At 35.9% G+C, this 23,655-nt stretch overlaps 1 protein-coding gene across 1 annotated transcript in view; it reads left to right on the top strand.

Moving 5' to 3' along the window:
• The first annotated feature begins 5,142 nt into the window (after nt 1–5,142).
• The window catches only part of LOC130053662 (MAM and LDL-receptor class A domain-containing protein 1-like), a 32,569-nt gene continuing 14,056 nt past the window's right edge, over nt 5,143–23,655 (top strand). Inside the window, exons 1-14 of the mRNA XM_056161045.1 lie at nt 5,143–5,310; nt 5,619–5,779; nt 9,591–9,665; nt 12,840–12,914; nt 13,546–13,650; nt 15,201–15,303; nt 15,891–16,026; nt 19,172–19,247; nt 20,000–20,194; nt 21,746–21,875; nt 22,006–22,122; nt 22,377–22,483; nt 22,672–22,790; nt 23,213–23,355. Coding sequence (XP_056017020.1) covers nt 5,220–5,310; nt 5,619–5,779; nt 9,591–9,665; nt 12,840–12,914; nt 13,546–13,650; nt 15,201–15,303; nt 15,891–16,026; nt 19,172–19,247; nt 20,000–20,194; nt 21,746–21,875; nt 22,006–22,122; nt 22,377–22,483; nt 22,672–22,790; nt 23,213–23,355 — 1,633 coding nt within the window. The 5' untranslated portion in view covers nt 5,143–5,219. The remainder of the gene's footprint in view (nt 5,311–5,618; nt 5,780–9,590; nt 9,666–12,839; nt 12,915–13,545; nt 13,651–15,200; nt 15,304–15,890; nt 16,027–19,171; nt 19,248–19,999; nt 20,195–21,745; nt 21,876–22,005; nt 22,123–22,376; nt 22,484–22,671; nt 22,791–23,212; nt 23,356–23,655) is intronic.

Here is a 23,655-nt window from a genome sequence, read left to right as displayed (position 1 = left end):
AATCTTGGAACACCCATGCTAAGGTGAATCATGACTGTTGTGATTCATGGGCCTCTTGTTGGATTAACTTGAATAATAACCATTCAACCTCTACATCTAGTTAAAAGTGAAAGCCGAGTTTGATCATTGAGGAAACGTTTTATTTTCTTACAAAATCTCAAGACCATGCAAGGGCTTTGTTCTGGAGTTCATGTCTATTATTTTACCAAGTGCATTTGTGATTCAAGATATATACTGATATTCTACATGATGTAATAGGTACAAAATACATTTTATGTTATTATAGCCTTCAAATTTTGTACAGACGTCATCTTGATCAAAATCAGATGGGGAAAGTGATCAGGAAATTGGATTTTCATGACTAATTGAAACTGCAATGGAATTGCACAGTCGTATCAAAGACTTCAATTGAAATTTAATGTTATGAGCCATAACTGAAATTTTAACACAGTATCTTAATTCTATGTGTTAAAGGAGCCATAACCTACGAAGAACCGGCAAAATAAATAAAGGCTAAATTTAGGGCATCTACCTATGTAACTACACTCGTGTGCAAGGAGTATGTAAATTTGTATTTTGAAATTACTTATTTCGTTTACATCCAAGCAACTGTTTAAAAAAAAATCTTTTGTTAAATCTTGACTTCATGGTAATATAGATAAGAATATATATATATATATATATATATATATATATATATATATATATTATTCATATCTTTGACTCTCCATGTTCACTGAAGTACTTTAACACAAAACTTTTACAGTTGAGACATCTAAAAATTAAATGTCATCATCTGAACAATAAAATTGACACTGCACTTTGATTTTTAAAAAAAAGCATCCATATACACACGAGCTTGTAAAATCTCAATTTCAAATGCATCAGCATTAAATTAATTATTGAGCTCATTTATGCGTCCACATTATGTCCCGTTACACGTTAATTGCTTGAAATTGATTATTTAGTGTCATCGTCCCATTCCGTATCAGAAACCCGATTTCAATTGAGAACAGATATGTTTTGCAGATACCAGTGTATTCTATAAATTGTATTGGTGCATTTCTTACCATTCAATTAGACTGCACGATGTACCAAAATAAAATAATCACATGTGTTTACCATCTGCTGCACAGTTTATCGAAATTCCCGCCATATTGTTTACCCTAGATATATTGACCCATAATGCAACATTAACAATGTCTACAGCAGCTGCATAGCCTTCGTAACGTAGTGCAGTAGGCTGTGACGTCATAGCTACGCTTAGCGTTCACACGGGGCCAATGCGAAGTAAATTTAATTCGCATTAAATCGCGACGTCAATTTTAATTCGAAGTAAACTAATGCGCATTAAATTCTCCGTGTGAACGAGGTTCAGATTTAATTCGCATTAACTTACGTTTAATGCGAATTAAATTCTTCGTGTGAACGAGGCATCAGTTCCTGTACCTTCACCTGCTTTTGCATGTATAATGCAGTTGGGGGGGGGGGGGGGGGGGTAGACATCCCCTCTTTCGCCACAAATTTAAAAAGTGGAGTAAAATTCCACATTGGCACCCAAAATGGCTGAATATTTTGGCCAATACTTTACTTTCACACACCCACTTTTGTAAACCCTGGATCCGCCATTGCAATGACATCATAAAAGAAACAAACGCAGCAGGATATCTATACAGAGTTTATTTTGTAAACAAACAAGAATTTCATCAATTTATAAAACAGAAACATTAAGCATGCCGTTCAGGTGTTTCATTTTAAACAGTTTTAAATACCGTCTGCAACTCTGTCTACACTGCAACTTCTGCATGGCGAATTCATAAAATAACTATAATATTCGAAGCGAAAAATGTAGGCAGAATTATAAGCCTATTTACTTTATGATGATGATAAGTGAATCTGTTGTTTCCTGGCAACTGCCATCACGGCTATGACTCGGCATGATAATAAACAAGGCTGGTTTCGAGGCTAAAAAAAATCATGTTCATGCCAGGGTACCGGTGCGAGTCTTCATTAAAATCCTACAACAGAAATCTCACAAGTGAATACAATTTCTGTCAGTTCGTTTTAATTTTCTCTTGCACACACTGAAGGTAAATAAAAGAAGCACTTCGTCTGAATCTGTCCCATTGTCTCGGAGCGTCCCCTGCATCATGGCTACAACCACGTGTCCTAAAGATGAACATTAATGTTCCTTCCAAAAACCCGACTAAGAGCTTAACGTTAACTTGACCCATCATATCTTCCACCAATTCTCTCAGCTCCTTTGAATTTCTCTCGAAATCTGTGTTCAACAATTGCGTTTTCAACTTAGTAGGCTATGTCAATGCCAGTTTCTTCATCGCTAATCGCGACTAAATCACATCACGGATGTAGTTTACTCCGCTCTTCTTGTCTTCAATTCAGTTAACTTAACGCTCTAAATTACCTTTACTTTACACTTGTTTCGTCTTTTTAACCTTCTTAATTGAATATCTATATCTTATATTCTCTTAGATATTGTTCCTAATTTTTTATTCGATGTGTTCTGCGATCGTTATTTTGGTCATCGGCTACATGATTATGGAAGCTCGGTAAGAACACAATCAAAATAGAAAATATAAATATAAGAAATAAAATATCATATTTGAATGTTATTGGGATATGACATGAAGTGGTATGTGATTAAATCTGCTATAACGCCCTTATTGTATTTGATCACGTGATCAACTTCATGCCATATCCCAATAACACTCAAAAATTATATCTTATTTCTTAAATGCATTTTCAAAATTGAACTTTATTCTATTATGTACCTTTTACTTCCTTTTCTTTCGGAATTCTTAGCTGCTAAAAAGACGTAGTAAATGTGTAAAGATTCTTACAATTGTAAAGGCATTGTTCGAAAATACAATGCATTCATGAGAAAATGGCCATCATTACAATTTGTAGAAATATCAAAGGCAAAATTAACGGAAATGTAGATATTATACATGTACCATGAACTTCACATCTAGATTTAATTCAAGGTGTTTAGCGAAGAAATAACTCATTATTCTAGTTTACTAGGTAACGGTCCGGTTTGAAAGTGAATGTCTTGATAAATTGTTTTGTTCAAACTCTAGAAATTGTCTTGCTCTTATGGAAAAACAATTAGGTGATAACTGTACTTATTGACCTCATTAAAACCATGCAGTATTTTCGAATGGAACAAACATCCGAATATCTTATCGACAAAAACAAGATGTATTTGTGAAACAACATGCCCCCATGACAACAAAAATCTTACAATAAAACAAAACGAAAAGATGATCTGGCCACATGGATTGATGCACAGATGAATTATAATTATAACCCTATCACTCGCCATTCAAAAGTTATAATTAAAGTTAAAATTTTACTTCAAGTTTTTAAATTTGAGTAAAACATAAAGATTAAGGTCACAAGGTCAGCGATCATTAAATCAATGTACAGTCTTATCATAAGTAATCAAGCATCGTGGAATCAAATGAAATTAGTTCTCACTAGAAATATATATACAAAAGATGAAAGTCCTACCTATATAATTCAGTAAATATCGCCAAGGTTAGGTCTTCATGAAAGAAGGTCAAACTCTATTATCAAAGTGACACGGTCACCCTCTTTGATACAGGAAAGAAAGTCTTGTCACATTGATCCATATTTAGAATAATTTACTAAGATAATTAGCACTCAATTAATGTATCACCTCTTGCAGGATTTACATCCATCCTCCTCATTTACTGCGGAGCAGTGAACTGTTATCTGGAGAATGTAATATTCCGTATTTCATGAATGAAAACCGGTCAGTTCCGGCAATGTTACATTTATTATTTCCAATCAGTACGCGTGCACTAAGTATGTGTACAGTGACCTCTAATTCGCTGTAATTGACCTATTCACTAATGGCCGCTACTTACATATGTACATTGTGGATATTATAGACATGTGGTATTTTACATATGCAATTAAGGAAAAAAATTTCTATGAACTTTCAAACGTCAAACCACCACCTTTCCGTTGCTACTGAGAAACGGTGTGCTATCCCACTCTATGAATGATTGCCAGACAGGGGATGGATCCATTGTGGTTTCGAATGTACTGTTATAGCAGAAGTATCTCCCCCTCTTCCTCTCTGTCAGATACGCATAACCATCCTTTACTTCAGTGAAGATATCGTGAATATGAGAGTTTAAATAATGTACCTACAAAATTACGAAAAGAGTTATACGAAATTTCAAAAATCAAACCATTACTTTCATATTCCAATATAGTTTCAAATGTACTGCTATAGCAGAAATCTAAATATCTCTCTCTCTCTCTCTCTCTCTCTCTCTCTCTCTCTCTCTCTCTCTCTCTCTCTCTCTCAAATGACCATAACCACTCCCTAAGTGAAGAAATATTCAATAAATTTACGACCTTTGGAACAACACGCTAGACTACTCCGTCATCAAGTCAAGACATTCAAGTTTGTTTTTTTTCAATCTATATTTTTCTCTATCTATCTGTCTATCTGCATATCTCTCTGTCCGTCCATTCAACCATCTATCTATCTTCTATCTACCTACCCACCCATCCATCCATCCACCTCCTTTCTCTATCTATCTATCTATCTATCTATTTATCTATCTATCCAATCATCTGTCTATCTGTCTATATATCTATCTATTTCTGTCAGTCTGTCTGGCAGGGGTGGGGTGTAAGTAATGTTACTGATTCAGGTACAGAATCAACAAACATGGGTGTCTGTGGCGGATCTCGGGGTGGGTTACGAGGGTTACAATCACATCTTTGTCGTTTGTTGACCACTTTTAACAAAGGTTTTCATTTCTGCCATTTTATCGTCTTCACCTTTTTTTCGGGGATGGGGGGGGGGGTGCAACAAGGTAGGTTCGTGTCAACTTCTTGATTTAATTTGGATCCGCTCCAGAATATCAATATCAAGTACAGACAACACAAATTTAAACAAAAGAAGCTATATAAAATAGATGTACCGTATAGTAAATGGAGACTAGGTTAAGAGTTGGTCTGATCGTGACAAAACGTCCGCACTTCGTTGCGTAAACAGCATCGTTCAAAATCTGCATCCGCCATGACGCTGTTCGCCAATCAGGCGGAACCTTTTATCTAATGGTGACGCAGGACAGTGCAGTGAATATTGTTACAAAAGAACACGGCTAGTTGTTCATTAGCTTGATCGACTGTTCAGAAAAGAGCGAAATATAATGGAGACGGCACTAGTTTTTCGTGGAATTATTTTATTCTCAGTGATTGTCTCCCTTTACGGAATTCCGCGAGAAGTTGTAACCTCAATAGGTAAGTCACGTGGTACTCTTGTCAATAATTCAATCGTTGTAGAAATTTAAATCTTATAATCCTGAATAGCAAATAAAAATGAAAGAAACGTTATTTGATAATTATTAATTGTTTCAGGGGTAGTAATCCATAAAGAATCATGAAAAAAACTTAATAAATTTGATTTCTCGCATAAGTTGTAGCCATGCCGTAAGTTGAACACGAGATTGTATATTTCTTTGTATAATGCTTTGTATTTATCTTATTTTAATCAACCAAACTAACTTCCGATTAAACCGATCAGCAATATGATGGCTATTTTGTTTCAGGTAATGGTCGAGTCAAAAGGACACTCGTATTGGACGGCAGGGCAGCACGTGCGTCCCCAGTAGTGACCAATGGGGGTCACTCAGATAAATCCCCCCTCTCTGTTGTCAAGGAGACAGCCAAATCCAGTCAAAAAGCAAGTTTTTCTAACTCTACCAAAAATGTTTTACCTCTGGTGTAGCAATTTTTTTTTAAGTTCAAAATTTAGTGTCTGTGTCCATATTTCTATTCATAGGGACTGGTTCTTTTTTTAAAATCATATCGTTTAGAGTTGACAACCAAAATTTGGACCTTCTTAATGCAAGGATAAGCGCAATAGTTTAGCTTTAACTCTGTGTTATGTAAATTGTTTGTTTACAAGCAAACTACATGTAGTGAAATGTTAATGTTGTAATTTAAAATATCCTAATTAATCATACACACAGACTTAACTTTTAAATGGCACATTTTGCCTATTGAAATGTGATATACATCATAAACGATCGATAACCATACATTACCAAACCTGTATAGACCATATCATACCCCCAATCTTTCTTTACTTACCAGACAATCAACTCCCTATTTATAACGAGCTTCTGTCATGCTGTATTATTTAATCTCTTTGCTAAACCTTTTAAACACACTAGACAGTATTTCATCATTAAAAGTGAAACAAAGGTGAAATCATGAATCAGTCCCATTAAAGCCTTTAATTTGAAATTACCCCTGATGCCAAAAATAGTTCAGAGAGTTTGTAGTGTTTTTGTGTGTGTGTGTTGTTGTTTTTTTTTTGTTTTTTTTTGTTTTTTTTTTGTTGTTTTTTTTTTTTTGTATTTCATTTTTTTAATAATCTCACAAACACCTCACTAAGGAATCACGGATACAAATCATAAACCCGTCCCCTATACAAGATTGTCCAAAACAATGTTTCAAGTTTTTCACATTGCCGTGCTGATAATATCCTACATCGCTTATGAAATCGAACGCACTAGCCGGAAGTTTATAATCCACGAATTATTGATATGTATACAGTGTATCTGAATTAGTCACGGATTTCGTAATGCTTTTAAAATCTATTTGGTTTGAGATTGAACAGATAAGACATCATGTACACAGTTTGGTATCCATTTTGTTTGGGGGTCATTGCTCGAATGCATGCAATTTTAAGTATATATTTTCTACATTCATAAATCTGAGTTTTTGGTTTTTTTTAGTACACATATGCACAAAATCTATCTGCTGTATAGTGAAAAATATTTATTCAGACTTCCGATCCCGATAATAAAAATTTACTGGATGCCCAAATTTTCTTCACTCGCAAAATCGATTTTCTGGTCGCAAATACGACCGTTTTACTCGCAACTTGAAGCACTGGATCATTATATATTTTCTACATTCATAATTAAATCTGCTTTTTAAGCACACATATGCACAAAGTGTATTTGCTGCATTGCATTAACTTCCCGCTAGTCCTGACTGTCAATTTCTTTTCGCAGCCTCCAAACTTTGTGTAAAATCCGCGACCTAACCTCGATCATCACACGATGTACAGTGTTGTCTTAAAAGTTTCAAATTCAAAAATTGTTGTTTATTTCGTACAAATAACTTAAAAGGAGATTTCATTTGGTCTGGACGAAATACTGTAAAGCTGACATTTCCAGTTTGATCATTTATGTAGATAGATGTTATTGTGAATGTCTAAAAATAAAGCATGATCAGAAAAAGAGAGACATTTCTAAAAAAAAAAAAAAAATTACCACGCGTTCATATCGATATATAGAACATCAACCCTGCTGCACACAAGCGAATCTCTCACATATACCTCCACATCATCTGAACCTATCACAGTAAAATTAAACAAAAGGTTTATTCTGAAGATCGTATGGAATTGTCATGGTGATAGATAATACATTTAATTGTCAATTAATTCTGATTAATGTATTTCGTCCTGTTTGACCACGAGAAATTTTGTCTACAATGTCATACCATTACACAAAGACGGCGATATTGTACTTTAATTAGTTTGTTTTAGTACGATTGATGTTCAACACCAATCGTACAAAAACAATTGAATTAACTAACTAGCTCCCCCTCACCCCGTCAGCAACTCAAGTATTGGTTTTATTATGCATAAAACATAGCTAGAATAGCCCATAAAATAACCAGAAAGCATCAAAGCTCTAGAGCTTCGAAGCCCCCGGGGTCCCCACCAGGGATTTGTTATAGACCCACTTGGGGATTTAAGGCGACCCCACAACCTATTGCTCACCTTCTCCTGTCTGCCGCCTGTGTGTGAATTCACGGGAACATTAACTGTTATCTGTCCGTCCGTGTCTGTCTGTCCGTTATCACCCCCCCCCCCCTTCAACACACAACACCCCAAGTTATATGAGAACAATGTCCTATGTTAATTTCAAAGATACATTTTCATCTATTTTAATTAAGAAATAAACATAAACAAGACGCCCATGGGCCACATCGCTCACCTGAGTCACCTTGACCCATATCTGAAGACTTTCCATATATATTTGCATGTAAAACCTTAGTCCCTATTATGGCCCCAACTACCCCTGGAGGCCACGATATTTGCAAACTTGAATCTACACTACGTCAGAAAACTTTCATGTAAATGTCAACTTCTTTGACCCAATGGTTCTTGAGAAGAAGATTTTAAAAGATTTTTCCTATATTTGTATGTAAAACTTTGACCCCCCCCCCCGCACTTGTGGCCCCATCTTACCCCCCGGGAGCCATGATTTGAACAAACTTGAATCTGCACTATGTCAGAAAGTTTTCTTGTAAATGTCAGCTTTTCTGACTCAGTGGTTATTGATAAGAAGCTTTTAACTATATATTTGTATGTAAAACTTTGATCCCTCTTGTGGCCCCATTCTACCCCCGGGGGCCATGATTTGTACAAACTTGAATCTGCACTATATCAGAAAGTTTTCATGTAAAAGTCAGCTTTTCTGGCTCAGTGGTTCTTGAGAAGAAGATTTTCCTATATATTTGTATGTAAAACTTTGATCCCCTATTGTGGCCCCATCCAACCCCCGAGGCCCATGATTTGAACAAACTTGAATCTGCATTATGTCAGGAAGCTTTCATGTAAATCTCAGCTTTTCTGGCTTAGTGGTTCTTGAGAAGATTTTTAAAGTTTTCCCTATATAATTGTATGTAAAACTTTGAACCCCCCTTGTGGCCCCATCCTACCCCTGGGGGCCATGATTTGAACAAACTTGAATCTGCAATATGTCAGAAATCTTTCAGGTAAATTTCAGTTCTTCTGGCCCAGTGGTTCTTGAGAAGAAGATTTTTAAATGACCCCACTCTATTTTTGCATTTTTGTAATTATCTCCCCCTTTGAAAGGAACATGGCCCTTCATTTGAACAAACTTGAAAGCCCTTCACCCAAGGATGCTTTTGGCTAAGTTTGGTTGAAATTGGCCTAGTGGTTTTGGAGAAGAAGTCGAAAATGTGAAGTTTACAGACGGACAGACAGACAAACGGACAGACGAACGACGGACAAAATGTGATCAGAAAAACTCACTTGAACCTTCGGTTCAGTTGAGCTAAAAACAGCTCCATTACAGACATTTTAACAGCAGATATCCAGAATAATCTATAGCAAAAATATCCCTTCTTTCGCATACCCACAAACTTTGGCAAATATTGATTAAATACTCACAAAAACTTCGGCAAATATAACACATCTCAAACTTTGGAAAATTTCACATACCCGCAATCTTTGTTGACTCCCCCACCCCCACCCAATCCCAACAAACTTTGACAGATCTCATAGACACATAAACTCTTGCTTAGTATTTCACATATTTACAAGCTTTGGTAAATTTCACACACTCACAAATGCACACATACATGTTTGTCCGTCTGATCGTAAACTGTTCACATTTAGCATACATCTAGGCAAATTTCACACACAGACAGACTTTTGTAGATACCTATAACTAATGTGCGGATTTACATTACAGGCAGGGCGTCACAGAAAGAGAAAGAGGAGAGATTTGGAACACGAGATTCGGTCCGGAGATATTTTTGACAAGCAGGTGAGAGAAAACAATAATCAAAGAAATCGTTGATTCTAAAGTGAGACGTGTGTCCTTCCAATGTGTAATCAATGTTAATACGACTCTGTAAGCCTCTGATGAGAGTTGAAATCATTTGTTGCATAATTGTCATTTGGTAAGGCCCTGAGGATGTCTGATATCAGTGTGATAAAGTACACTTCCGAAGTACACTTCCGTAGTAGGTGTGTCCATGCGCGCGAGCATACTTAAAATAGTCCTATAAATCTGTACAACTTCTTTGTGAACTTCTCTGTATTTGATAGAGGTTTGTTTCTCAGCGTTATTATAATATCATAGTAGTTGTTACGTGATTCTGATATAAAATGTTTATAAACCCCACTATTCCCACTATACTGAAAATACAACATTCAGATACCTTCCTACTAAAAATGATTACATGCAATATTATAGAACCCGATCTTTTAAAAATGACTGATCAGGTATCATTTGGTACGCTCTAGATGTTGGTAGCCAGTTTCGATAGTTTAGATTATTCAGTTATGTGATACACAAACCACCCCGCCTCTGATTAGCGACTATTAGGCACACTCTCTGTATACAAAAATGGCCGATCAGGTATCGATACGTGGGTTCTAGTAAATCATCTAATCTTATGATAATAAAACAATTACTGGAATTTTCTCTGCAGTCAGAGCAATGTTTTAACTACATTCGAGGGGGGATATTCGCCTCGACTAGCGGGCTCGTTAATATCTTACTTTTCAGGTAGCTAACGCATCGTATTGACCTAAAAAATGTCAATGAGTGTACATGAAAAATGTTATTATTGGAAAACAATTGTCATTTTAGAACAGTCTGGTTGATATAAAAAAAAAAAAAAAAGCCTGGGTCATGAGTAAACACGCCTGAGATTATTTTTAAGAAAAATATCATCGCTCTAGGAACAGTAATTCAAAATTATATCTTCAAAAGACTTCGAAAATTAGAAAATGGCTGCGCCACGCCACCCCCCCCCCACCCCCCCCCCCCCCCACCCCCCATAATTTTTCAAATTTAAGGTAACTCGAGGTATCCTGTTTAGAAAAATGTACTAAACGTTAAAATAAATATTAATTTCCCCCACTCCCGGAGAAATAAATGACAAAAGCTTTTGATTTCTTGCATTACTTTAAAGGGAGAGCTAGTACAAATGACTAAATAGGAGACATATTTCAAGCCTTATAAAATCTGTAAAAAGCCCGAAGCTTCCGGGGGCTTCGCCTCCTGCATGTTCCCCCACCAGAACCTCGCCCTAGACCCACTGGGGACCTCAAAGCGCCCCCAGACCCCACTGCCTCATAAAGTGGAGCCCCCCCCCCCCCACCCACCCCCGTAACTACAATTCCTGGATCCGCCACTGGTTTGCATGCCCATAACTGCAAATTTGATTATAGGAGTAAAACGGTCCATCACGATATCGAATAATCGCGGTAAATCTTTACATTTTCAGCATGGGGCACGTGCCATTTTGACCCAGTAAATATCTTTAAAGACTACTTATTGATCTAAAATGGTAGAGATTTACAAGTAGTGCATTCAACTTTTTTGTCTAATATAATGATCATACTATTTCAACTGATCACAAATTGTGTAACACAGTAAATTAATTACATATCAGTCAAAATTAATTTCAAATACCGTAAATTTATACACCAACGGGCAGATCACTTTAATTGCAGAAAACCCCAGTGTGCAGGATATAGAGGACCCTTAATGGATTAAAAATAAAATCAATTCACATGTATTTCAATATATTTTAGTTAATTTGTTCTCTAGTCACTCATATTAATTTCCATTCATGATTACATGGTTTATGTGGTTATTGAGTCGGAATTAATGGAAGACAAAAATCTACGAACTCCACGATATTTCTTTCTTTTACCATGATAATATATCGTATTGAAAATAACCAAATCGTGACAAAAATTTACCATAATATCGTATCATGAAGGAAACGAATCGTTTCACCTCTATCTAATCAAAAATGTGTTGGATATTTTTTTTCCTCGTAAAATTGGAGAGAGAAATGTTAGCATTTGGAAAAAATAAGACAAAATATCTTCAAATAAAAATCTACAATCTGACACTTCACCTACAGCTGGTGACATCTCAAAATGAGAGACAAATTCCTGCAGGGATGTAAAATCAAATATTCCTTGCGAATATGACCTTGTTTAAATCGGCGTTGAACTAGGCCTATGGTTCTACGCCGCGCCATTATTCAATCGATGTTTAACGTTTGACGTTTCGTCCAAATAATATGTCGTCTGGTTCCATATCTCTACAATGCATGTGTCTGCATTCCTGTATTTTTTTTTTTTTTTAGATTTCTTTTTTTTTTTTTTTTTTTTTTTTTTTTTTTTTTGGTCATTCCAAATCGGTTCTTATAGATATAAATCATTTTGATCTCGTCCTTTAAACGTTGGTGTATATTGGATATTGGGTGCATAAAATGTACATGTTGTAATATACTTGTCAGGATACTCTGATATTTTATTATGCGTGTAAAACATAGATGAATTAACAACAGACATTGCCTACACAAGTCCGCGTTACACGGACAATATCACAGTATAAGTTTAGCAAGGGAATCCGACAAAGAATTACGAATAAATGAAAAGTTTGCAATGCTTACAAAGATAGAAATAATTTACACAATTGATATTCTAGCATTAATGGACAATATCAGTTAGAATCTGTCAAAATGACCAAAGACGTCAGAATTGCTCTTAATTAAGCAGTTTAAAGTCATTTAGATTACTATTACCTTTGCATAAATGTATTTTGCACTTCTAAAATTGACAGCTAAATCCTTCATAGAAAGGACGATAGACGGGGGGTGGGGTGGGAGTGAGGGATAGACGGGGGGTGGGGTGGGAGTGGGGGGTACCTTTTATAGGATGTACGACAGGATTCATTTGAGGATGGGATATATGAAATTGAGAGAAAAAGGTTTTGTTTATTTTGTTCAACTTGTTTACGTAAGTACAATAAGTTGGTGTCTATTTATACAGAAACAATAATATTTTGTTTCGAAATATGCGTTATTTTCATTCCAATCCTTAGAAAAATACTAAAATACGTACCATTATTCCAACCTTACAATTATTTCTAAGCATTTGTCTAACGTTACATTTTAATTCTGAATTCCAGGATATCGATCCCGATTCAGAAGTAGCAGGACTGATAGAAGGGATGTTTGTTGAAATCAATGGAACAGAATACCAGGTAAAATGGAGAAATATGGAACAGAATATTGGGTAAAACAGAACATAATGGAACAGGTTATCAGATAAATGGAAGAGAACATAAAGTAGAATAGAAAGTAATGGGGCATGATGTCAGGTAATACAGAAAGTAATGGGACATAATGTCAGGTAATATAGGAAGTAATGAGTCATGATGTTAGGTAAAATAGAAAGTAGTGGAATATTAAGAGACTCGAGCTATATAGATTTATTTACGTTCGGAAACTGAAAAAAAAAACATAACAAGTGATGAACGAGGCAGACTACCAGGTAAATAAGAATGCTAGGTTAAACAGAACGCCCAGTTAAGCAGAAAGTCAGTCAAACTAGAATATTTTATAGTGGAACAAATTATTAAGTGAAACACTTACAGGAAGACATGGCACAGAATAATAGATTAAGTAAAATTAGAACAAACTGGGTATCAGGTGATATATAAAACAGGATATCAGATAAACTAGATTTTGAATAGAACGTAATATAAAGTCAGGTAAAAGATGGAACACATATCAGATACATGAGAGAAAGTAATGAATCGTGATAGACAGTAATCAAAGGAAAAAGAAGTGATATTAAGAGACGATTAAGATAATCCATTGCTTTCATTGCAGTCTAAAATCGACATGGCACATTCCAATAATCACCGGGGAGAGGACATGGATTCTCATCGCTATACTCATCTCCAGAAGGTCATCCGAGGACTAGAGTCAGAATATGTAAGTTTTAAACTCTCATCGCTATACACATCTCCAGAAGGTCATCCGAGGACTAGAGTCAGAATGTGTAAGTTTTAAACTCTCATCGCTATACTCATCTCCAGAACGTCATCCGAGGATTAGCGTCTGCAAGAATTAAACACATTCTCGCTATCAGCTGATTAGAATAAGAATTTGTAAGAATTAGATAAATAAAGATGTACATGTAGGATAATTAATTTGATAAGATTCAGTCAAATGAATTCAGTATCTGGTAACTACATGATACCTGTTTGTGCGGACTCCATTTTGAAACGATTTGAAGTTACTAATAGGGACGGTGAGATTTCACGATTCCAGTAGAATTCCATTAAACCAATTTAAGAATAAAATGAATCCAGTCGATTTGTGTTAAAGTCTTAAGTCTTGGAATCCTCGGTAATGATATCACCATACAGAGTATTTTTAGTGTACATCACTGTAGTTAGAGACAGCAATCTTTGAGGCATTAGACCTCTATGTTCGAGACATGGTTTTAAACCAGAAGAAGTACTGAAATACTCCTTTTTTATTAAAAAAAATATATATTTTTTATATATTTGATGATTTGTGTTGTTTGATGAAACAGATAATCATAGTTACAGGTGTACAATCTTTCTTTTGTTTACATTAGGCCAGAAGCATATAAGTGTACTTATACTTATGTTTGCATTAGGACAGTGAAACAGAGAGATATATTTAGACGTTAGCTTACGTTAGGACAGGAAAACAGATAATTATATTTATACTTTTGTTTATATTAGGACAGGGAAACAGATAGATATATTTAGATGTTTGCTTACGTTAGCACAGGAAAACAGATAATTATATTTATACTTTTGTTTATATTATGACAGGGAAACAGATAATTATATTTATACTTTTGTTTATATTAGGACAGGGAAACAGATAATCATATTTATACTTTTGTTTATACTAGGACAGGGAAACAGATAAATGTATTTATACTTTTGTTTACATTAGGTCTATGAAACAGAGAGATATATTTAGACTTTTGCATACATTGCAAATGAAACAGATAATTATATCTATACTTTTGTTTACATTAGGAAAGGGAAACAGTTCATTATATTTATACTTTTGTTTACATTAGGCCAATGCAACAAATGATTATATTTATACTTTTGTTTACAGTAAGACAGTGAAACACATTGGGACAGTGAAACAGATAATTATATCTATATTCTTGTTTATATGAGGACAGTGAAACAGATAATTATATCTATATTTTTGTTTATATGAGGACAGTGAAACAGATACTTATATCTATATATGTTTTTGTTTATATGAGGACAGTGAAACAGATACTTATATCTATGTTTTTGTTTACATGAGAACAGTGAAACAGATAATTATATCTATGTTTTTGTTTATATGAGGACAGTGAAACAGATAATTATATCTATGTTTTTGTTAACATGAGGACTGTGAAACAGGTACTTATATCTATGTTTTTGTTTACATGAGAACAGTGAAACAGATAATTATATCTATATTTTTGTTTACATTAGGACAGTGAAACAGACAAGAGACGCCGGAAGCGGAACTTCATCCTTCCTGAACAATACCTCTGGCCCAGCGGCATCGTGCCGTACTACATCGACCCCAATCAAGGTGACCGACTGGTGTATCATGGAGAGCTTTTCCAGTTATATCCTTCATCATACACCGATCTACATGTACTTCAGTAGTTTAATTACAATCGGATTTATTAATCACATGGTGGACGAATAAATGCACAGAATGATTCACAAATCACAAATACTTACGTTATCTTCAGTTCGTTCTGTGGAAAATAAAACAGTGATGCATTGCTTTGTTCAGTTCTCTTATTACACAACATTAACGCAGTATTAGTGACGTATTACACAACTTTTATTGCACAACATTAATACAATATTAATGATGCATTACACAATTCTTATTACGCAACATAAATGATTCATTGCTGACATATTTCACATTTCATATTCTACAACATAAATGCAGATTAATGAAGTTTTCTTTTTTCTTTTATTATTATTATTATTATTATTTTTTTTTTTTTTTTGCAATTCAACCTCACGATGGCTACTAGATTGAAAAGAAAAGGGGGTTGAATGAGATTTCCAGTAATTACTAGTATGCATGAGAGAAAGAGAGAGAGAGAGAGAGAGAGAGAGAGTTTAAATGAAATAAGAAATCGCACTTGCTCGTTTCAGGTTCCTGGTTTCGTTCAATGGTTCTCAGCGGTATAAATCAGGTAATGTCCTTGACCTGTATCCGGTTCACACCGGTTGGATCCAGTCTCGCTAACTCCGTGGGTCACGCTAACCACCTGTATATTTTCTCAGCTGGGTGAGTTCAGTGGTGATTTTCTAATACTAGTATTATACTGTACTTACGGGCATCTTATTAAAAAAGACAACATTCATAGACAATGCTTCTACATGGAAAATCTCTCTCTGTGGCATTCAACTCGATTTTCATCCATAATGTCGATTTGATATATATCAGTGAACTCGAAATAGAATACACATCAAAGACTTCCATTATTTGATTCATGTATATTTAATTGACGATAGATGTTAACGTCAAACTATTTACTCAGCTTTATGGCAAACGTCTCTCGATGGTCAATCTCCCATACTTATCCAACTATATTCCATTTTCCCCTGAATGTCAATCCCCCATACTTATCCAACTATATTCTATTGTCCCCTGACTGAAAAATGTGGAGATAAGATAACGAACAGTGATCAATCATACAAAATTAAGAGTTAGGTAAATACGGACCCCATGGCATACCAGATGTGGAATTAGGTACCGGGGGGGGGGGGGGGATAAGCAATCCCTGTAGACCAGTCTTTTGGTTACTATTCGTTATCTTTTACAGTTTCTAAATATGCTGATATTCCATGTAAGACAATGGTAAATCTAATCAGTTACAAGACAAATGTGTATTCTACTCCCTCTTGCAATTGGAGAAAGCCTCAGTTGTAATCTCTGAGCTGATTAACTATAATTAGAGTTATTTGTAAACATGACATCATATGCTGTACGTTGGTTATATTTTGTTTAAATTCCCGCTCGAGATTTTTTTACTCATATCCCAGTGAAGGGCTTCAAAATATCGGTGTATGCTCGGCGTTAACCAGGGATAGATCCAGGAATTGCGGTTAGGGGTCCCCCAGTGGGTCCAGAAAATGACGTTCAATAAAAAATTATTTTTTAGAAATCATGCAAATCAGTGCCGCTTGAATGAGTTGATAATAAAGTCCGGTATTGTCCGCTCCACTAAACATTAAGTATCATGTTAATTAAGTCCTTGGCTGGTATTGTCCACTCTGTTAACCACTAAGTATAATTTTAATTCATTGGCCGGTATTGTCCACTCTGTTAACCACTAAGTATAATGTTAATTCATTGGCCGGTATTCTCCGCTCCGCTAGCCATTAAGACTATTGTTAATTCATTGGCCGGTGTTCTCCTCTCCGCTAACCCTTAAGTATAATGTTAATTCATTGGCCGGTATTGTCCACTTCGCTAACCATTAAGTATAATGTTAGTTCATTGGCCGGTATTCTCCGCTCCGCTAACCCTTAAGTATAATGTTAATTCATTGGCCGGTATTGTCCGCTCCGCTAACCATTAAGTATAATGTGAATTCATTGGCCGGTATTGTCTGCTCCGCTAACCATTAAGTATAATGTTAATTCATTGGCCGGTATTGTCCGCTCCGCTAACCATCAAGTATAATGTTAATTCATTGGCCGGTATTGTCCGTTCCACTAACCACTTAGTATCATGTTAAGTCCTCAGTTAAATAAAACTTTTTCAGATGAATTTGATATTGATGAAAAATAGAAGATATGTACAACAATATTTTGAAATTGAATATGTTTAAAGTACTTAATTTAGTTTTTTTTTTTTAAAAACCCAGAAAAACTTGTAGGAATGGAACCCGCGATCTACATGTACATGTACAAATCAGCAGTCGACAGGTTTTAGCAACTCAGCTACACATACCCAGCCAAACAATGAAAATACAAAAATGTCGTTGATGTTTATTTTTTTCACGTATAAAAGGGAAGTCAGGCATTATAACGATGTTTTCCCCTTTCTGATCAACATTGAAATCAGACAATCTACAGTAATTAAATCAAACACCAGGAAATTTCCTGATTTCATTGTCTGACACCCTTGTTTTGTTTTGTAAAACGGAATTCAAATGAGACCAAAAAAAAAAAAAACCCCACTTAACCTGTCACTCACTTGTATACCAGTTCACTATGTACATTGTTATTTAGATGCACAGTTTGTAGATTTAAGTTGTTTTTTTTTCATCATACAGTTTTCATTATAATTATAATCTACAGATTGGAATCGAGTCGGTTGAATGTTTTTTTTTTTTTTAGCGATTTTATAATTATTTGTGATCTAAAGCGCAACTTTGACCTTCATTGGACAATCACCAATTTTTACATTTACCTTTTTACCGGTAAATTTCTTTTGAAATTGATATTGCTTTCACCATAGATAATGGATATACATGTTCGTTGCATTCTAGTTCGATCCAGTTTTTTGGTACCATTTGTCCGCGTAATCACATTACCAAATATAGAGCATCGTCAAAGTCAAAGGCTGCATTGACCTTTTGAAGTGACGGAATGTTCAAATATATGACATTTCAGTAATAAATGTAGTTTATATTTTTTAAAAATCATAAAAATATGATATGAAGAATAACATGTATTTGTTGTTTTATCGGATGGTGATGGCAGCTAGCATTGCGGAAAATTTTCATAATCTACTTTCGCGAGTTATGAAAATATTTCTGCAATGATTGCTACCTTCATCACTCGATAAAGCAACAAAGAAGGTATTTTATTGTTTAATTAGATGTCATGTAAGGATAGAATATAGGTGGTAGATCGCGCACCTGTTCCTAATTAATTGTATGTCTTATGTACAGGGGGTGCTGGTTGTACGTCGGTATGATGGGCACCTGTTCCTAATTAATGACATGTTTTATGTACAGGGGGTGCTGGTCGTACGTCGGTATGATGGGCACCTGTTCCTAATTAATGACATGTTTTATGTACAGGGGGTGTTGGTCGTACGTCGGTATGATGGGCACCTGTTCCTAATTAATGACATGTTTTATGTACAGGGGGTGCTGGTCGTACGTCGGTATGATGGGCACGTGTTCCTAATTAATGACATGTTTTATGTACAGGGGGTGCTGGTCGTACGTCGGTATGATGGGCACCTGTTCCTAATTAATGACATGTTTTATGTACAGGGGGTGCTGGTCGTACGTCGGTATGATGGGCACCTGTTCCTAATTAATGACATGTTTTATGTACAGGGGGTGCTGGTCGTACGTCGGTATGATGGGCACCTGTTCCTAATTAATGACATGTTTTATGTACAGGGGGTGCTGGTCGTACGTCGGTATGATGGGCACCTGTTCCTAATTAATGACATGTTTTATGTACAGGGGGTGCTGGTCGTACGTCGGTATGATGGGATGGGGTCAACAACGACTCAGTCTGCAGAACTCAGGTTGTGTCACGGTAAGTCACGTGTCTTCTCGGGAAAGAAAATTCGGGTTGTGTCACGATAACTTGGTTTCTTCTAAGAAATAGGAATCCGGGCTTTGTCATGGTAAGTCATGTGACTTCTCGGGAATGATGAACCAGGTAATATCACCGAAAGTCACGTATCTTCTTGATATTGGAACCTCGGTTTGTGTCGCGGTAAGTCACGTGCCTTAATCTTAGTAATGAATATCGGGGTTGTGTTGCGGTAAATAGTGTTTCATTTGGAGAATAAATCCTCGGGCTTTGTCAGGGAAAGCCTTTGTCTTCTTGGGTTAAAAATGTTGTTGTGTCACGGTAAGTCACGTGTCTTCTCGTGAATAAATACTCGGGTATTATCACGGTAAGTCAAGTGTCTTTCTCGGGTCTTGGAAAGACAAGTTACGTGTCTTTTCGAGAATGAGATCTAGGATTGTGCCACTGTTAGTTACGAGCTGTGTAAATGTACAGTGTAATTCACATGTCTTCTCGGGAGTGAGTCCCGGTACGTTACAAGTCTTAGCAGTAATGAAAACTGTTGTCGAATCATGACAAGGCACGTGTTGACATGATAAAGAACCCCCGCTGCAACTTGTTAAAGTGCCCTGCATAGGTGAAAATCCGTGACATTTCAGCTAAAACACGTGATATTTATCTGCGTGTAAAAATCGTCCAACACTGAAACTAACACAATTTAGATTTTCTATTTGTACATTTCAACTCCAGAGAGAACTAAACTTCCGTTGTAGATACCCATTATCATCCACGAGTTGATGCATGCTATTGGGATGGAGCACGAGCAGTCCCGAACGGACAGGGATAATTACGTAACAATGTTATGGTCCAACATCCAGGGCGGGACCGGTAACCGAAACATGTATAAAATCCAGACACGGGACAGAAACCCGTACGATCTGGCATCAGTTTTGCAGTACAGACTGAACGTAAGTTTCATCTCCATTCATTGGTTGTTTGTTTAGGTTTTTTCCCCATTTTTTTGTTTTGTTTGTTTATTCATATGACTATGAGGCATTTTATGTATATCCGTTTGCGGTAGCTCAGTTATAGATCATTTGCTTTGCAACCGGGAGGTCGTGCATTCAAACCCCATTCCTGTCATGACCGCATCCATCTTAGGTTTAACATAGAAATTCCGTAAACGTTTGGTATTTAAAAGCGAGAATATGACGTTTTGTGTCGTGGCAGGCGTTTAATCTGCACTTTAAAGAACCCTCACTGCTACTTATCTAAAAATCAAGGATAGGTTAATATGAATCTAATTTAAACATATTAATTGATGGACTAAAAAAAATCGGGCAATAGGCATAGTCTATGTTAGCCCTCTCCCAAATACAAAGATTAAGTATAAGAAACACCATACAAAACCATGACTGATAACAGTGTTATTTAGAGATGTGACAAGTTTGTAATGAAGTTTGTACAAAATCAACTTTGGATGCTACTTGAAAGGTGAAGATATCGAACAATGATCCACCTCATAACTCCTATAAGCAATACAAAATAGATAGTTGGGCAAACATGGGCCCCTGGACACACTAGAGGTGGGATCAGGTGCCTAGGAGGAGCAAGCACCCCCTGTCCACCGTTCACATCCGTTGTGAGCCCTATATTTTAATCGGGTAAACAGAGTAATCCGTAGTCAAGACCAGTGTGCCAAGAACGGCCAAACAGTTGGTATGAAACACTTCAAACAGTATTAGACCCAATGATAGATTGCTGTTGTCAACTAGATTGTTGTACATGTAGCGACCATAGAATATGCGAAGTGCTGAATTTAAACGAGACTGTATAATATGATGAGAATTCTTGAAAATATTTTTAGATATGAAAATAAAACAATCATTGAAATTTAGAAGATAGCATCCGCTCCTCTACAACACGTCTACTTGTCACCAACTTAATATTTTTATTTATACTATCATATGATATCTTAGGTTGTCATTTATGGTACGCCCCCTCTAAATCCGCCAGTGGCTGGTGATGTCTTAATATATTATATTAAGCTAAACATTCTAAAAGTCGCATAAAACAAACAATCATCATCCATGGCTCTTGAGATATTTACAAGTACGTCTGGGTTATTTAAACTGTTCGATTGAAATTAATTTGTTATCGCTTAATTTAAAATCCGTCTTATTTTTCTAAAATTCAATATTCAATCATGTTCACAGTGTTTGTCGGACACTTCTGGACAGCATGCTTAAATAAACAGTAGACCACATCCTCGCCTTAATCAGATATTGTTAGCTTGTACGAAGTGAAAGTTAAAACCAATCCGACCTTCAGCAACCGCTGTGGAAATTGCGATTATTGATAGTGTTATGAAATGTAAATCAACATTGTACATCCGTAATTATCTCTATTAATGAGATTTATCTTCCTGACCAATAAAATATAGAAAATAATTCATTAAGAATGAAACATTAATTCAAGCTAAGTTCCACCTGTTCTTTTTATATATTTATATTTTACAGGCATTCGCTATTAACTATAATTACCCCACAATGACGGTAAAAGACAGCCGGTTATCGTTCTTGGCTGACACCGCTATAGGACTGATGTTCTACGACACCAAGGACGTCACCATTAATTACAAATGCACCAGTAAGTCAATCTCAAAAGTAGGTCATATATGTACGTAAAATAATTCGGGAGTAATGCAACGTCATTTTTTTTTAAGATTCCATTTATCTGAAGTATGTCAATAGGCATGTTTTGATTTCTTTCTTTTAAGAACAGTGCAACTCCTCCCTAAGTTGTGTACACGGGGGTTTCTTGAATCACAACTGTCAGTGCTACTGCCCCAGCGATCTATACGGAAGTTCCTGCGAGTTAGTCGCCACTGCTACCGGTTAGTATCCATATGATTCCATTGAACATTTCTCTCATCAACACTATATTTACCAATACCATTGGTGCATACAGATATGCGTTACTTGTCAAACATTTCACGTATGTCTAAAGCTTATATCACCCCAAGACAGAGTTGTTCTTTCAGTACTCCATGGAATATGAACACATTGTAAATTATACATTTTTGTAGTAAGAGGAATTCTGTTCAGATCTTAAAACCTCGTTTTTTATCCGCCCATTTGTCGTTTCCAGAATGTGGGGGGATCATAGAGCTGAGAGCTGGCGAGGAGCGGACAATCACTACCCCCGGATGGCCAAACCCTTACACCCTGGGCAAGAGATGTATCTGGGTGGTGAAAGTGAGTCTCAAAGAAAAGCGCATGCGTGTTCTATTATATCAATATTCACTTTCAACCTTGTTGTAATTTCGCATGCTTGTGTATAACATAAACGAGCAAATTTGAAATCATTTTAATTAACGCATTACAACGCATTAGATAAAAAAAAAATACGAATAGTAATCCTTTATTTTATTTTCTCTGCACAGGGGCCTCCAGAAAATCATATCAAGATGACCATCGACTCGTTTGCATTGAATTACCAAGGAAGTACCTGTTATCACTGGTTGGAGGTCAGATACAATCTAGCCGGTCAGCGAGGACCAAAGTAGGCATTTAATTAATTTCATACGGGAATAGTAATCATTCCTTTTTGTATTTGTTAAACCTCGTCTAGTAATTATTAAAATCTTATTTGATTTACATTCATGGGTTTTTTTCTGGATGTGTACGCATGTGCAGGAATAGATCACCTAATGTTGCACTGATTGACTACAGAAGTTCTAGTCTCATCACTGTATATATACCACAATTGTTTAGGGTAAATTACAGAATTCAAAATTACAGTTTGATTTACTTTACATTGGATTTTCACCATCTGGAATATTACTTTGATCATTTCATTTTTGGTGGTAGAAAGCAGCGTATTGCTATTTCAAATCAACCTTACTACTTGTATAAAGGCATTGCTACATGTAAGCCCTTAATTACACAATCACATGTATACGGTTCTTTCTCTTTCATTTTAAGATTGTGCGGATCTCGAAGCAGTGAGACATACGTCACGACAGACGATGAGATGAAAAGTCAAATGATACTTAAATTTGACAGTTTAACGTCAAACCGAGCCGCCATGACTGGATTTTCCATCAGAGTCCAGAGTCTGGATTCGGGTAAGGCGGAAGCTGACGTTCCTGCCATTGTCCATTACTTTGTTCATAGGAAAAGAAAGACAAAAACACCATATGTGGGGAATAAGGAAACATCGTGATATAAATATGGGACTTTAAACCCGAATCCACCCACCCCTAACTCCAGCAATACCATTGTTAATTGATATACAATAATATATACAAACTGCCTACACCATCATTCTGATTTTGAAGGCTGTCCTAGTTAATATTAGTATATCCAATTATTTACTGAGTTCCTGGATTTCTTTTCTCTGTTTATGACCAAATCCTCAGTCATGT

Source organism: Ostrea edulis, chromosome 3 (assembly GCF_947568905.1).
Source record: "Ostrea edulis chromosome 3, xbOstEdul1.1, whole genome shotgun sequence".
NCBI classification, from domain to species: Eukaryota; Metazoa; Mollusca; class Bivalvia; order Ostreida; family Ostreidae; genus Ostrea; species Ostrea edulis.
Note: the sequence above shows the minus strand (reverse complement) of the source record. Positions and strands in the feature narration are given on the sequence as shown.